At 42.1% G+C, this 16144-nt stretch overlaps 1 protein-coding gene across 1 annotated transcript in view; it reads left to right on the top strand.

The window, feature by feature from the left end:
• The window catches only part of MNAT1 (MNAT1 component of CDK activating kinase), a 112516-nt gene that overhangs the window by 73565 nt on the left and 22807 nt on the right, over positions 1 to 16144 (top strand). Inside the window, exon 7 of the mRNA XM_065747686.1 lies at positions 4282 to 4403. Coding sequence (XP_065603758.1) covers positions 4282 to 4403 — 122 coding nt within the window. The remainder of the gene's footprint in view (positions 1 to 4281; positions 4404 to 16144) is intronic.

Below are 16144 nucleotides of genomic sequence, written 5' to 3'. Positions count from 1 at the left end.
GCTCTTTGCATCTGTGTGTACAATCTGTGAGCTGGTTATTGTTTGGTTTTTCGTTATGCCACATTGCATCACAGTCTGAAATGAAAGATTCACTTTTTAAAAAACTACTATTTAAAGTGGGAAATCTCAACCAACGTGTCTCAAAGAGCTAAAAGTGGATCAGTCCTTTTTATTTGTAGCGCAGAAACTTTATTTAACATGCCCTCACAATTCACTCCTCTATTTGTTCAATCTAAAACCATACAGTACATGGATGGAAAGTCAGTAGCTCACAAATGCATTTCTGTGCAATCTTATATGTAGTGTTATATGGATACGCTAATTGCCTTAGTTCTAATTAGCAGTGTTTGGTGGTTGTGGGTTTTCTTATTTTTTTTACTTGGAGGTTCCATACATTCCAAGATGTAATAGGCAGCTATAGTGCCTAAAATAATCACAGAGAAAGACTTATATGCCATGAAGATAGAGGGCGGGAGGGAGAAGAGGCAGGAAAATCTGTTGTCTGTGTTCTTGGAAGCCTTCTCTGTCTCCATTTGGATGCTGTCAGTTTCCTTTACACAAACATTACAGCATCCAAAGGGAATTAGAAATACTTACCCATGACCACAGTCGTCAGTCTTAGGTTTGTCAGGAGAAAGTAATGCAAAAGCAGAATCTTGAACCTCGTGCCTTAATTTTGGCTTTAGCCTGCTAATAAAGGTCTGCTAATGCTGGAAAGCGGTAGGGCTGGCTGTCTAGGTGGAATACAGGAAATTTATAAGTCTTACCTCATTCATAGATGTGAAATGGTTTGGGGATCTGTAAAAGTGTGTCTGAGTCCTAAGTAATAGTTACTGTCTCTTGTGATGTCTCTGAGGTTACACAACAGTATAACAGTCATTTGTGAAATGGCAAGGGACATCTCAGGACAGAGACAACAGGGGGATGCTGGTCAGAAGGATGTTAGCTGTCTGAATCGGCCACACCAAACCTTTCCGCTTCAGCAGCGTTTGTTGTAAATGACCTTAGCCCAACGTCAGTGCAAAGGGAAACGGTGACGTTTTTTGTTGGTAAACTGTTGACTTTTGTAGCCCATCTGCACAGATGTGTGCAGCGCTCGGTCTTGGGACCCCCGTGTGATTGTGTGGGGCTGCACAAGCAGGAGGCAGCCTGAATGTCCACTACCTGCAGAGCTGGTGTGTGCTTGTGGGGCTCGACCAGGATTCAGCCGGGAATGTCTTGTGACTCTTGTGCTTCCCTCAAGCCTGTTCCCTAATCAAAGAAGATGAAAATCCAGTTTATAGGAAAAAGCCTATACCTAAAGGCCAAGCAGCTATAGGGCGGTTGCAACAGGCAGTTGTATATTTTTCCTGTTGCTAAGTGGAATTTAATTCATGTTGCCAAAGCCCATCAGCTCAAGTTGTGATTTTGGGAAAGGAAAACAAATGAGCTGTGTCACACAGCTGCACGATCTCCTTGGGGTGCAGATCTGCTGGCCAGACCCGAACAGCCGCAGTCACTTTGCCATGCCAAAGCACACGGTGCTTCCTAACACTCACACCTTGGCCTGGGATGTGAATGGGGAAGAAGGCCAAGGGGAGAAAGAGCACTTTGAGACTGTGCTTGATAAAGCAGAAATGAGCTGCTGGTGTTTAATGGTGAGAGTAATCGCCTATTGGAGCAACTCGCTGACGGGATGTCTGAAATCTGTAAGTCTGGATTGGATGCTGTTCAGAAGGAACGTCGCCTGAGCTGGCAGTGCCAGTCCTTGGGCACCATAGAGGAACGTGCTGGCGGTGCGAGGGTTGCTGTGTTGTTTTTGCAGTATGCATGTCATCAAAGCATCCTGGCATGGCTGCGTGGCCTTCCCCTTGCGCGCAGACCGATGCCTGCCTTGCAGTTAGCACGCTGACCAGTCAGCCTCCCAGAGTCCAGATGCAGCTCACCTGTGCTTAGCAGCTGACCTCTGTGAGAGCAAATCTCCACTGTGATCCCACGCGACCTCTGGCACCTTGGGAATCCCACAGAGGAAGACAGATGAAATATTTTCATCCTATCGTACCTGGATTTCCCAAACGTGGAATCTGCAGCAGTGTGATTGGTGAGGGAAGGGGCTTGTGATGAGCCCAGTGCCTTTGTCAGGAGCTTTCCTGTGCCTCATGGCCAATGTCAGCAGAAGTTGCTCTCATTAGAAAAGTGTTAGGAATGCACCGATGGCAACTCTGTGAGCAGCGAGCAGCTGTTCTGGTGATGCCCTCCAGAGATGTGGCTCCTGCAATCTGAGCTGCTCCCTTTTTCCACTCACAAGTAATTTCCAAAAATATTTATCGAGGTTTTGATCTTTGCCTGAAACTGAATTTTCTTTTCTATGGCTGGAACAAAATTCCTCTGGGTTTGGAAAGAGTGCAACCACTCACCAGATGAGGGTGTACACGTGTAAAATGTTGGTATGTATTTCCCATTCACTCTGGTTGGAGATGCAGCAATTGTTAAATCTTTAAATGTCTCATTCAAACATTTGTTTCATACAATGGATGTCATCTGCCCACGTCAGCACAGTTACAGAGTATACTGCTTTCATGAACTTGAACTGATTGGAAAAGGACAACTTCTAGCTATGTAAAAAGAGACCCTGCACTTGTATCTCAAAAAAGCCCATGCAACGGTATTAAGGCTGAATTTTCAACCTTCCTTTTCCTGCTGCTTTATACTGTGTGGTTGCCTGGTTCTAATGCTGTGGCAATAGCTTGTGGCACAGAAATAAGTGTGGTGTGACTGCGAATGCTGGAGTGACTGATGGCTGACCTGAGAAGTTTCTCCAGCACGTCTTGTTTCTGGCACTGGCACACAGTTAGCAGCAGGCCCTGCTGCCCCGCGAGCAGTGCAGAGGAAGGCAGAGCTACCGCTTCCCATCACAAACACGAAGCCTTTTCAGTGGAAATCTTGAGCCGCTTTTATTTCCGGGGAGTTCAGCCTGGGTCTGTGATGGGACTTCTCAAGGACTTGCCTCTTCATTTTTCTTACCCATTTTTTGCAACTGTCTGAACAAAAATATCCATGCTACTCGTTCAGAAAGGTCATCGTCCCCAACCACAAATTTAATTAGCAGCTTTCCCTTTCTACTGACTTTTCCCCCCCTCTCTGTTTAGTTAATTTTAACCCAGTGTCCCACATGAGGAATAATCTTTAGTTCCCTGCTGAGGGAGTAGATGCATCTTGAGGAGCCCCAGAGAAATGAAGCTCAGTAAGCGATCACCAGTGGAGCCTGGGTTCTGCATGGCATTATACCGTGGAAAGTTTCCCATCTCCTGTGGCAGACAAAATGTCTACGCCAACCATACTGCCACTTTCCTAAATTCCTGCACTTTGCAGATGTGCAGGTCAGTTTCTGTAGGGGAAGCCAGGCTATTCTGGGGGAGTTCATAGTGCTCTCTTCTCGCTGCTGCTGCTAATTTTTGTGAGCACCATAGAATACAGTAGAAAATTGAAACTGTGTGAAAGATCAACAAATCAGTGTAGAATGTCACGCAGCAACATCTGTTAAGTTTGGCTCTATCTCATATCCTCCTGACCCCTCCTTTGCAGCCACAAGTCTCCTGTTTTGTGAGAGCTTGGAGTGATAGGGACTTGGAGAGCAGGGGGAAGGAAGTCTAGCAGTTTCTCAGTGCTCTGAAGGGCTTGCAAAAGTACCATGTGGAATTAAAATTTTATGCTTGTGTGTTTCTGTATTTTTGGTTATGAAACAAATGGGAATTTGCTGAATGAATTAATTGTATTGCACTGTAAAAGTCTTATCTGGAGAGCCATTATGTATCGTAGCTTACAAAGCCTGCAGAGAGAAATGAAAGAGGCTTCCCTTTCTAATTAAGGCTTTCAGGAAATCATTGATTACAGAATCTAATAGGCTTGCTCAGAGACATTTGTTTGATATTACTTCTGATAAATGAAATTTTTTTTACCTACTGGTAATTTTACTGGTGACTGTGGAGGCAGCTGCTCTCTCTAATGGTAAGTTTGCCTGCAATAAAACTTTATCCTTTCCTTCCTATCTTGTCTAAGCAGCTCCAGATAGTGAAACACGAGTTCCAAACTGTAGGTCACAATAAAAAGTTTAAATCGTGAAGAAATGAGTGATGCTGCAGACAGTCTGTCCTTACTGGGGACAGCCTTTGCCCAGACCAGCTTCATATTGCACACTTATTCTTGTAATGCATTTAATGAAAGTGTAAATAAAAGTTTGACCTGCTTTATAGACATGAATTTATCTGTTTTTTTTTTTTTTTTTTTTTTTTTTTTTAACAGGGTCAGCATATTTCATTATCTCCTGTCCAAAAGCTAGAGGAAACTTTGTATGAGTATCAGCCCCTGGAAGTGGAGACATATGGACCACCAGTTCCAGAGCTTGAAAGTTTGGGAAGACTGGGGTAAGTAACACAGCAAATCTTAATTCCCATTTCACAGTGTTAAAGCTGAGATGGCTGCTATCTTCACTTTGCCAGCATGTAGGCTCATATATATTTAAAGGATCTTAATGAAATATTAGACTTCCTGACCGACCAACCAACATTTTGTTTGGGTGGATAAGCTAAAATTTTTGGTCTTCAAGCCTTTATAGATCTATTGAGAGCTGGACTGGATTACATTAGTGTTTTTAAGGTTGTCCTTGGCAGTCACAGTGAAGTAGCTGTTCATTTTCAGTTGCACGGTATTAAAAAAGAAATAAATAAAATTCTGGGGCTTAATTTACCCAGCTGTAAGCCAGTAAAAATATTAAAGTTGGGCCTTTTGCCATGGAAAAGGGGTAGATTTACTTGTCGACTGCTGTCTGCAGTCAAACTGCGTTTGTGAGAAATGAAGCACAGAGCTTAACTATGTCAAAAAGTATAATGCAGGGCTGGTCCAGCAGCTTGGCAGCATTGTGGTGTGCAGCCATGTTTGGAAGCGAGTTTGGGAGCCTGCTGTGTCTGGGTAATGGAAGCTGGGAAGGCCAAAAGTGACGTGTCTGCCCCGCGAAGAAGTGTTTGTCGCTGAAATACCACCTGGAAATGTGTAGCTGTGAGGACAGGGAGCGTCCCCAAACTGGTTGTGTGCTGACTTCCAAGGTCAGGGGCACTTAGAGCATCTGGAAAATGATGTGGCGGAGTGAATGTGAGATTAGCAAGGCAAGAAAGTGTTTAAGAAATAAAAAATAGTTATTTACCATAATACGGGAAAACCAAAGCCAGGAAGGATTGAAGAAAGCTGAGGCACTTCAGTATGCAGATTCAGAGAGCACTGAAATCCAAAGAGGAATTCCATTTCGTTCAGTGGCATGGGCGGAATTTCATCTCACCCAAAAAATGATAGAGGTAGGCTGACTTTTTAAAACAAATATGCAAAGTGATGGTGATTTAGAAAAGTCAAGGCTGTCTGGAGTTGAGGTTGTCTCCATTTTTCTTGTTTCAATCCTTGTGGAGCCTGTAACTTTTATTATCTGTTCCCAAGCTTCTGAGAGCAAATATCAATTAGCAGTTTAAACTTGGGCAGAGCCAGATTCAACCTTCACCACCTGTTTGGATGGAGCACAGCTGTGAGGGACCTCCAGTGTGATGGGAGCCTTGGGGCCCTCTCAGCCCTAAGCCTTATCACAAATGGAAATGCTTGGGGGGGAGGGATTACTTGTACTAGGAGGGTTCCCAGTCTCCATCCCTGCGCATGTGCCCTGTAAGGTGAGTGCTGGCATCCAGGTCTGGCAGGAACTCTGCTCTCCACTTCCATCCCATGTAAATGTCTAACCCCATACCTCTGAGTATCTGAAATACCTTAAGCCATGCAAGGCTGTTCATTTATGTATTTTTGTTTCTGTGTTTATATAAACTCATGTGCATTTCCTGTGGATGGTGAATGCTTAACTAGTCTGCTTTGATCCCAGTTTTTTGTTTTTTGTTTTCTTGAGGCAGCTGTTTGCAGCTGCCTCAGTGAAGCAGAATTGCTGGGCACTGTGTTATCCATTCCTGCTAAAGATCTTTTGTTTCTTCTTAATTCAGACTCATCTAAATACAGGTTCAATCTAAAAGTATTTCTGGTTTTTATTCCTTCATTTTTGGCCCGCTTCTGTCATCATTCTGTGAGGAAAAAAAGCAAATCTGTGAGTATTTGCTCAGTTTGACCGTGCTGTTGTTACTCATGGATAGCAACATTTGTTGTTCCTGTTAACAATTTTGCAGATTAAAGTTTGGCCATTTATTGCTGCTAAATAGTTCCCTCAAATGTGCAGGCTCTTATCATCTGAGTCTCTGGAGCCAGAATTACTGCAAAGACACTGCCAATCTGGAGACTTTGAGTTCACTTCTGTTAACATAATTAATTGTTATTATTTTTTGAATTTATCTTAAGAACGCCCAACAGAATGAGTGTTTTCAGTATTCAGATCTTAACCTTTTATGTTCTGCAGGACTTCATTTTTCAACATAGTCATTGCTTTTTCTTCTTTAGTAAGCTGCTGCAACGAAGGAGAAAGCTGGCAAGGAAATTGCTAGCAAAACTGGAAAGAGGATGAATCCTTAAGGGATCATTCAGAACATTTGCTAGGCACCTTTTCTAATTAAAAAAAAATAGTTTTTAAGTTGACCTGTAATATTTGCTCATTAGACTAACAAAAAGTCCAACAAAACCCAGTACAGTCCATAGCCTTTTTTCTGCATCATCCCACTGCTCTTCTGTGTGGACTTTGTTATTTTGCAAATAACAGAATTATGTTCTAAGTGGATTTTAGAAATCTGTTTTTGGTTTTGAGGCTGTAAATCTTCTTTAATTTTGTTAACTGTAGGAAAGCATTAACATCCATATGATGCATTGTTATTTTTTTGTTTGTTTTTTTGTTTTTTGGCTCTTACATTGGTGGTTTGACAGTAATGAAGAAATATATATGTATTTTCCCATACAAAGGACTAGTACTAAGTGTAGGATTTTGTGTCTTTCATGTGTCCTGTCCCCACTCCAAATCATCTTTCTTCATACAAGATGCTGAACGAAATATAAGCAAGAATCCTGAAAAACATGACTTTCTAGGAGCAGTATGTATTACACAAAGTTGTAGACAGCATTTAACTTTTAGGCAGAGGAAGTGGAAGAAACTTAAAGTCCTCTGGAGGGAGGTGCCCTTGACTCCATGGCTGTGGGACTGCTGCAGGGAAGTCTGTGATTTTTCCATGCATGAACGTGCTGTGTGCAGATGGAGATGATTTGATCTTGGTGACAGAGAATGCTCCGTGTGCGTAGCGTGGCTTGGAAGGAATAAGCAGAGAAGACTTTGCCTGTACGTTCAACAAAGACGGGTTTAGGGTCCCTCACCTGGGGAGGAACAATTGCAGTCAGGTTGGAGGCTGGCTTGCTGGAAGGGTGCTCTGCAGAGAAGGACCTCAGTGTCCTGGTGGACAACGGGTTGGCCATGAGCAAGCAGTGTGCCCTTGTGACCAAGAAGGCCAGTGGTAGCCCGGGCTCTATTAAACAGAACATAGGCAGGAGGTCGAGGGAGGTTCTGCTTCTCCATTATTGCCCTGCTGAAGTCACACAGGACCACAGCATCACATCTGGAGTACTGTTTCCAGTTCTGGGCTTACCAATTCAATAGAGACAGGGAACTTCTTCATTTTTCAGACCTGTTGCATCTAGTTTGGCTCCATCCAGCGAGCCTTTGACGGAGTGCACCTTCCAGAGTGCCAAAGGCTTGAGGGAGCCATCAGCAAAGGACAGCTTGGTAGTGGGTGCTGAGATACTGACAACGACTGGCACCTGCCTTGAGATTTGCTCTCTGTGTGGCATTTCAATGCCAAAACTTGTCCTGTGTGTATTTTGTCAATTTTAAATTTTCTTGTTTAAAAAAAAACTACCACATTAGCCACCATCATCTCACCCTTCTCAAATTTTACTTCTCCTTCTTTACCTGGTGTGATTTCAGAGATCAGTTTTGTTTCCTTTGAAAATATGCTCATTCAGTCTTTCTTTTCCAATATCATATTTGGGAGTCAGTATGTCTCCATTCCTTCCTGTTGCAAATGAACTTCTGTCAGTTTTGTTTGGGAGTTAACTTGGGATGACACACTAGGAACAGAGCATCCACAGGCTGCATCATCCGTTATTGAGAACCATCTGGGTTGGTGTAATGAGTCTGAAGTGCAGAATATCATCTTCTGGCTCAAATCAGTCCAAATACATTGAACTGCCTAAGTCACTGCAAGTTGGTTTGACCTACTGTGGCTTCCAGGGGAAGGAGAAAGTGTGGCTGAGAGGGCAGGAGTACCCTAATGCTAGGGCGCTCGCTGCCATTACTTTACCTCTGGGTCTCCTAGGAGGAACCAAAAAGGTCTGTCTTTTTTTTGGTTTTACATTTAATTTTCTTTTTATTTTTTTGCTAATGCTTTAGCTGAGCGCACTGGATTTGTCTGTGTGGTTAGAGATCTGGAGTGGATAGAATTTTTCTTTCTGCAAAACAGAAGAAATGAAAAATAAAACAATCTGTCATGCCAAGTAGTGAAGGAGTGAAATAGGATGGGGGTGGAAATCAGTTCCCTTTAACATGTGAAGAGCTTTGTTGATTTAAATATGCTTGTTGTACAGTTTTGATTTTAAATAATAATAATAATGCAAGGATGAAAATGATGTTTGTTTGAGGTCCTGAAAAATGTAAATTCATTCTTCGGATGGTCCGTAGGGCTCACAGGAGCTGCTGCACAGCAGCTTTACCAAGCAGTTACAGCCGTGGAAGTGCCATGTGCAAGCTGCTTACATACTTGCTGTACGTTAAAAAACCTTCTGCAATTTGCATTTTGGATGAAGAATATTGTGTCTCAAAGTTTAAAAACAGTCTCTCGTAATCCAGAGTAGCTCTTACTCTGGCACAGCACCAGTCCCATTGATGCCATGCCCACAGTATAGAGGTAATTTACAGAACGATTAAATACCTGATTTCAGCTGACACTCAACTTCAAAATCATCAACCTTTACAGGGAACTTTTGTGCAGATCTTGTAAGCAGACCACGTGCTCTGTTTGAAGTAAAAGTGTTTGCCTTCTTAACTCGGTCTGCGGAGATGCATCCCGAGTATTTATATCTGCTTGTAGAAATTGAGTTTGCTCCAAAAAAAATTACTTTTCTTTAGGGAAAAATTGGTCTTCCTTTTGATATATCGACTTTTTTATATCTGTAGCCACATTGTTAGGAGCACTCAAATCGTTTAGTGTCTTGTTTAAGTATGATGTGACAACAAAGGTCAGTGACAGTCACTGGTGAAGCTACTAACATGCCTTCACAGCCACTGTGCTTTGTGTAATGAGCAATTGGATTGATTCGTTCCTTTTTTTCCTCAGTGTGCAGCATCTCAGTCATTTTAAATCTTGAGTTACGATGGGTGGGCTGGATTTCATATCTGTTACAACTTTGTTAGCATTTAATTTTTAGCCTTCATTTCAAGTGGAAAATTTCTGCATATTTCTTTGTTGTACAGTGTTGCAGTGTAATGTGAAACATATGTAGAGTTCTGGCACTTAATCTAGAGATGACTAGTTTAGCTTCTCTGCTGTCAATCACAATAGCGCTGTTTTATTTTTATTTTTGTTAAATGAGGCAATAGTAAGGATGCTCTCCAAACTGTTGTCCAGCCGGTGCTGGTCGGGTCTTTGGCTGGGTTAGTTTTTGATAAAAGCCCTGTCAGTTTCCACATTGCGTTCAAGACAGGAAAATAACAGAATTGATTTTGAATGGGTGACAGGACCACTAGGCTTTGAAAGTTGTAGCAGGTGGTTTTTCACATCTGCTTGCTTTGTGATCGGAGTACGCAGGTATTGCTTGGGAAGCCGCACATGGAAGGCTTGTTGATCTGTCTTGATCCATTGGTTTTTAACACTGAATCCATTCCACTCCTTTGGACAGAAAACAGTTTCTCACTAAGCTCAGCAGTCAGAACGAGAAGATTGGGTAAGAGCAAGGAGAACTTGTCTTGCTCTGGGGGTACTGAGAGTGCTGCACTTGTTCTTGCAGGAGTTCTCCTGGCTATCAAAGCCTGTGGTCTGCGTTTCCCGGTGCTTCTTGTTGCAGGGCCTCAGCCTCTGTTCTCTGAAGTCAGCAGAAAGGTTTCTGTTGGCTTCGAGGTGCTGTGAGTCAGACACTTAATGAATGAGAACTGGCAGGTGAGAAGTGATTATTGTTTTACTGACACAATTCCTTTTGCATACAGCCTGTAAAAGTGAATTGTTTGTTGTACCAGGAATAATTGAATGAAAGCTTATGAGAAATGGTGTTAGCCATCTGTGGGTACGTTTTTTTCAATAATGAATATGGTCAGAAGTGAGAGGCTGGGACAAGGAATTGGACCTGCGTGTAAGCTATCTATAATGTGTTTTGGTGTGGAAGCTGCCTTACAGTGGTTTAGCATGCTGCAGGTTTTTGCAGAAAGGTTCTGAAATGATGCAAAATTAATATATGGAGGTAGATTAGCACCGATTTTTTTTTTCCAATCAAATAGAGATCGGTTTAAGGAGCACAGCCCATGGTGAGTCTGAAATGTTACTGTTTAAGAAATCAGTTTTCTGGCAAAAATGTCTATGAACGCTTCTAACGACACCCTGTAGTGTCCCGTGTTTTGCATGGAGCTCTTCTGTCAAGCTCATTAACAATTAAGTACATTTGAAGTGGACTGCTTATGGAACAGAGTTTTCCTTCCTGCCCGCCCACCTGTGGGTACAGTGTGGGTTCTGCAACTGTGAAAGGTCTCGGGAGGGTTATAAAAGCAGAGAATATGGAAAATATATAAAGAAACAAAGGAGGAAGCCCACATACACCGTGTTGTTTCTTATATTTAAAGTTGGCCATAGCTGCGTATGTACCACTAAATTACTCTCAAAAGCTGGCCATGACAGCAGAATGTCCGTGGTAATTGTTTTTGTTGGCGTGTGGGTTCAATATTAACTCATCGATCTAACACGAGTCTCTGTGCTCAGAGTATGGGTCTGGTAATGTTGTTTTTTTTTTTACTTTTTCATGCAATCATGGAAAAAATATGTTTCTGCTCGGAGCAGTTGTCAAACAAGCTTCTTTCATCGACAATCAGACACAGGGCAGCTGAGTAAGGCTGTTTAGTCTAGAATAAATACTCGGGAGATTACAAGGTCGCTGTAGGAAATGTAATTATACCATTTATTCCAGAATAGTCTTTTTGTAGTGTGGGCTTGCAGAACACTAAACCGTGCTGTTTATTAAAATACATGTAATATAAAAAATAATAAATCAGAGCCTTAACATATGGAACGAAGAACTGACTGTCTGGTAAAATGTGCTACAGTTACCTAGTAAATATTTTAAATTGCTTCAAAAATCAGGATGGTAGCACTGCTTTTATTGCTGGTAATTGGTAGGAGGCAAACTCTGAACCCTCTCTGCAGGTGTAGAGGCAATGCTGCTAAGTAGGCAGCTGGAGCAGCATCAGGCAGAACTGTGTGACAAAGGATTGCGATGTGACAGAAGGCATCCTGTAGATCTGTCAGCCAAATGCACTGTTTTCTGCGCTCTTCTGTGCTTCACCAAACCAAAGCCTTTTTACTGCCAGCTTCTTCCATACCTGATGGTCTGTGATCTGTACTAGTCCTTATGTGCAAGCCCTTTACTGCTTTCATCCTTCCCTTCATCCCCTCCATTGTTATCACTTTATGTGGTTCTCCAGCGACTCAGATATCCACAGACTTCATTCCTTACTTGTTCTCCATCTGCTTAGAGAAATATTTTTTTTGTGGAAGTTATTTTTATCTCTTTCATTGTGTCTCTGAAACTGTGGTAAGTTTGAGGTCAGTATTTTTTGTGCTCAGAGTTTATCTTTACTTTGTTTTTCCTTCTGTGTTTCTCCTGCACTCGATTGCATTGCCTTTCTCTGACTCCTAATCCAGATGTATTGGGAACTGTGCAAGTTACCACAAGAAAAATGATATGTTTTGCATGGGCAAGAGTGATCTTTCCTGCAACAGGAGAGCCTCAGTGCCCTCAGCTTTTGTAGCTCTTTCCAGGACAGAGCCACAACATGCTTTCTTGGAGACTAGTGATAAGCTGCAAAAGGAATACCTTAGTGACAAGGAGCAAGAGGAGCAAAGTCATTCGAGTGATGGATGGGAGGGTATGGGAGGGCAAGGCTCGATAGCTTGCTTAAGAGTGAGGGAAGAACCACCCCGCTTCATCAACATCTGAGAATTACTCTTGCTTTGTACTCCATCATAAATAATGACAGAGGGATGTCATGCCAAGGAGTCATTCTGGGGGAACCTCAGCAAACACTGCTATGGCTTTCTGAAGGGCCTGTTTGAATAGACTTATCTCCTACATTAATTATTTAGCCTCAGATGTAGTTGAAGCATAAAGGTGAGGAGCATCCTGTTCTGAATGTGCCCTCTAAGGCGTTTATAAAAATCCACTGAGTAGTAAAAATGCAAGAAGAATGTCTGAAAAGCAGAAGAGGGAATCTTCCTAGACCCTTCAACACTGTTGTTTTAAGAGGGGTGGGCAGTATATAATAAAAATTACTAAGAGAAGCAGGAAACCAAAACCCCAAAAGAGGGAAATAAAGCCAGAAATTATGTATTTTCTTGACTCTAATGCTGATAAACATAGTTGTCATGCAATCTTCCAAACTAAAATTGTTTGCTCAAGTATCAAATGGCTGAAAAGGTGATTTAATTACAAGTTTCCTGAAAGAAACACAAGGGAGAGGTGCATTAAGATTCAGGCAGCATTTCAAGCTGATGCTTGTGATTCTTCTTTAACCTTGCTACAGATAGCTGTGTTCCAGCGTTATTCTTGAGGAGCTGTGTTTCTAGTGGTGATCACAAGTCAACAATGGACTTAATTTAAGTAGTTGGGTAGTAGGACTTAATTTAGTAGTTGGGTAGAGATAGTGATAGGAGGATGGTTGGACTAGATGATCTTATAGGTCCTTTCCAACCTTATGAACTTATGAACTTATGAACTTATAATGTTTAAAGTTCGTCTGAAGTGTGCAAAGAAGTTGCAGTGAAGAGTCTCTTCCCAGGGAGGATGCCACTTCCCACAGTCAGTAATCTCATTCATTAAGCTAATGCTATGTAAATGACATTTCACACCCGATACGATGGAAGGCAAGAATTATAAGGGTTGGGATCGTATCTCTGTTTCCTTATTAGAAATGACCCTGGTGACCCCCAGGTTAGATCACAGTGGAGGAGCACTTTGGATAAGTGGAACAGGAGAACTTCACTGAGGGTTAATGGTGTTGAATGTGTGCTTTCCTCAACTTTTTTCTGGTGTCCTTTGAAAATACAAACTGGGGGGCTTAGTTTGTATCTCCCTCAGTTACAGCAGTTTTTTCATCTGTTTCAGTGAATGCAACAGCAGAAATTTCAAGGGTAACTAGGCCCCAAGCTGCTGCATGAAAAGAGGTGTTGGATCTGGGGGGGGGGTGACCCTAAAAGTGCATCTACTGACAAAAATGCTGCATGGTGAGCTTAGAACCATTGGACATCCAAGGAGTTGCATGGGAGTGAGGCACCCCATAGATGTCCTGCCTGCTGAAGGACAGCCTCAGTCAGAGCTCGCGAGCACCCGCAGGAGCAAACTTGGAAGTCAGGCTGCATGAGTTGTGGTGCTTATGACCCTCCTGATGAAGAAAGGAGAGGGAAAACTGAAGCTCTTTGGAATTGGAAGCTGTCCCAGGACAGGTACAAGGTTATTAGCTCGGATGTATTTTTTATTTAGAGGCTTCTATGTTGGGGCAAGGGATGGAAGAGGAGTCCAAAGCTTTGAAAAACCAGCAGCCAACCAAAAAGCTCCCAGCTGTTCTTAGCTTTGTGTTTCAGATACCTCTGATTCATCATGGACGCTAATGATAGGAGGTGCTTTGCATTCAGAGTCTCTTAAATGCCCGTGTTCACAGCGCGGGGATACAATCAATGGGAACTCAAAATATTTGTCTTTTATAAGCATCTGCTGCTTTTATTTCAAGTCACAGAATCTGGTCAAATCAGCCTCTGTGTTCCCTGAATGAACTGACGCCCACTTGTGTGCTGTGTGACCCAGAGAGCTCAGAGGTGATGCCAGGGTTGGCTCATGGTGTGGCTGCAGTGGTTTGCCCTGCCCAGTGGACTCCATAACATGGGCACGGAGGTTGTGTCTTGAACCGTGGGCACGCAGAAGTCTTCTGAAGACTGGTGGTACAAAACATACAGCTACAGGATTGCTTCTTAACTCAGCGTTTTTTGAAAATGAGCCTTTTCTTTTTCTCTCTAGGGTTAGGGTCATGCTCTGTGGCTTTTCTTTTTCTTGGTGGGGCTGCTGGCAGTGGGTTGAGGAAAGTACCTGCAATTAAGTTGGTTGGCTGGAGTTATATATACACATTTAGGAGCTGATTTTCTTGACTTTGTTTTTTGAAGTTTTGGTCATAGTAAGTTGAGATCTGTTCTAGGTAAACAAACCATGCAGTGTCAGGCTTCCAGAAAGAGCTGAGTTGTTCACTTCTCATTCTTCAAAACCGAGGCATTCAAGTTAGGCCATGTTTCTAATAATGAAGCAGTGGTTTGAACATAATCATACTTCACAGATGAACTATTGCTCAAGCTTGAAGGTAACACCACCATATTTTTGTTTCTTTACCTAACTGGTATTAAATGTAAAAACATAAATCCTTTCCAGTGGGAGAGGAGAAGGGGAGATGGTTTTCATTTGGCATAATTTCCTGTGAGACGTCGTTCTAAACAAGGCCCATATTTACACAAGACAATACAGTTCTACATGTACTGGTGTATCCAGCACATTTTAAAATCGTTTAGCCAGCCCCAGGTATTCCATACGTTCACAATAAATGTGTTTAATAAAAGTAGATGAAGTTTGAAATAATTTTTGAATAATTTTACAGTAGAAACACCAGTTAAATCAACTCCATTGCAGTAATAAATGTCACAAAAACAATTAATTATACATGCTTGCCACTGCAAAATCAATTGTGTAACTGTTCTTTTAAAACTGACTTTTACATTACTAAATCCTAAACACTGCACTTCTGTAACTTGTCAGAATCAGGTTTTGGTTAATAGATATTTTCAGTGATGTAATGGGAACTTCTGGCATGGAGTCAGAATATAATGGACTGTGATTAATGTTTTAATAAGCACTTTTCTTGTACTTATGATGCAGCAGTGAAATGGTTTCCTGCTTGGATTGATAGAACAGCAGGTGTGTGTACTTGTTTTTTCTTTAAGAATAAGTTTTTCAGTTCCTCTGCTTGAAAATATTTAATGTTTTTCCTTGAGTCAAACTCCACTCATTTGGGTTTTTCAGTTTGTTTGTTTTAAATCCAGCTGATATTTGTCGTTTGGAAGTGGAGGGTGCCTTGGAAACCTTTTCAGCACTTAAGAGTGATTGCTTTACAAAAGAGGAAGCTCGTTTGTTTTAAATAGTTTTGATGCACTGATATTCTCTTCTCTGAAAGGATTTGCTTAAAAATAGCATTGGAGTAATTCAAAAGTGTGTGAGAACCAGGTGTGGTGTTGAAAATATTAGCAGGTTAGATTTATTATTTAAGTTGACATAATGTGCATGGTACGTGCTTGGTTTCTTTTGCCCTGGGAGGGATTGTGTTCTTCAGTATCTTAAATATTTCTGTTAAAAAATAAGAAAAAGTCAGTTCTAGTCATTCTTTGTAATGACCCATCCATACAGATTTGTCAGTACAGCTTTTTTTGCTAGGAATCCAGGCTGCTGCTGTCCTGATGGAACAGCAGTGTTTTCTCTGAGCCAGGTGAGCGTGTTCCCTCTGCTTTAAATGCCTTCCAGATACCAGGTGGTGGTTGCTGTCTGGCTGTTACTCCTGTGTGTAACACGAGGGACTGCCTTCTGTTGGGCTTAAATACTCTGTTCTTCCCTTCTCCTCTGCCCTTGCAGGTAGTTGCTGACAATATTCTGCTGTTTGAGAGGCATAGGACAGCTAACTAGGATTTGTCAGCTACCTAAAGGGCAGCCAGATCAAGCTGCTGTTGGTGACAGCTTCCTGAATAGTCATGGCCATGGGCTTTATGGTGTCAGATAGGCAGGGAGAGATGGCTAATCCCTTGCTCCTTGCCTCCTGATACCTCTTCAGCTTCTCAAGTGCAGATGCATGGACAAGGTAGCTTTGCTG

The sequence above is a fragment of the Cyrtonyx montezumae genome, unplaced genomic scaffold (genome assembly GCF_038088225.1).
Source record: "Cyrtonyx montezumae isolate F1298 unplaced genomic scaffold, pur_monq_1.0 scaffold_10, whole genome shotgun sequence".
Classification (NCBI taxonomy): Eukaryota; Metazoa; Chordata; class Aves; order Galliformes; family Odontophoridae; genus Cyrtonyx; species Cyrtonyx montezumae.
The sequence above is the reverse complement of the archived record's forward strand: the minus strand, read 5'-3'. Positions and strand labels throughout refer to the sequence as shown.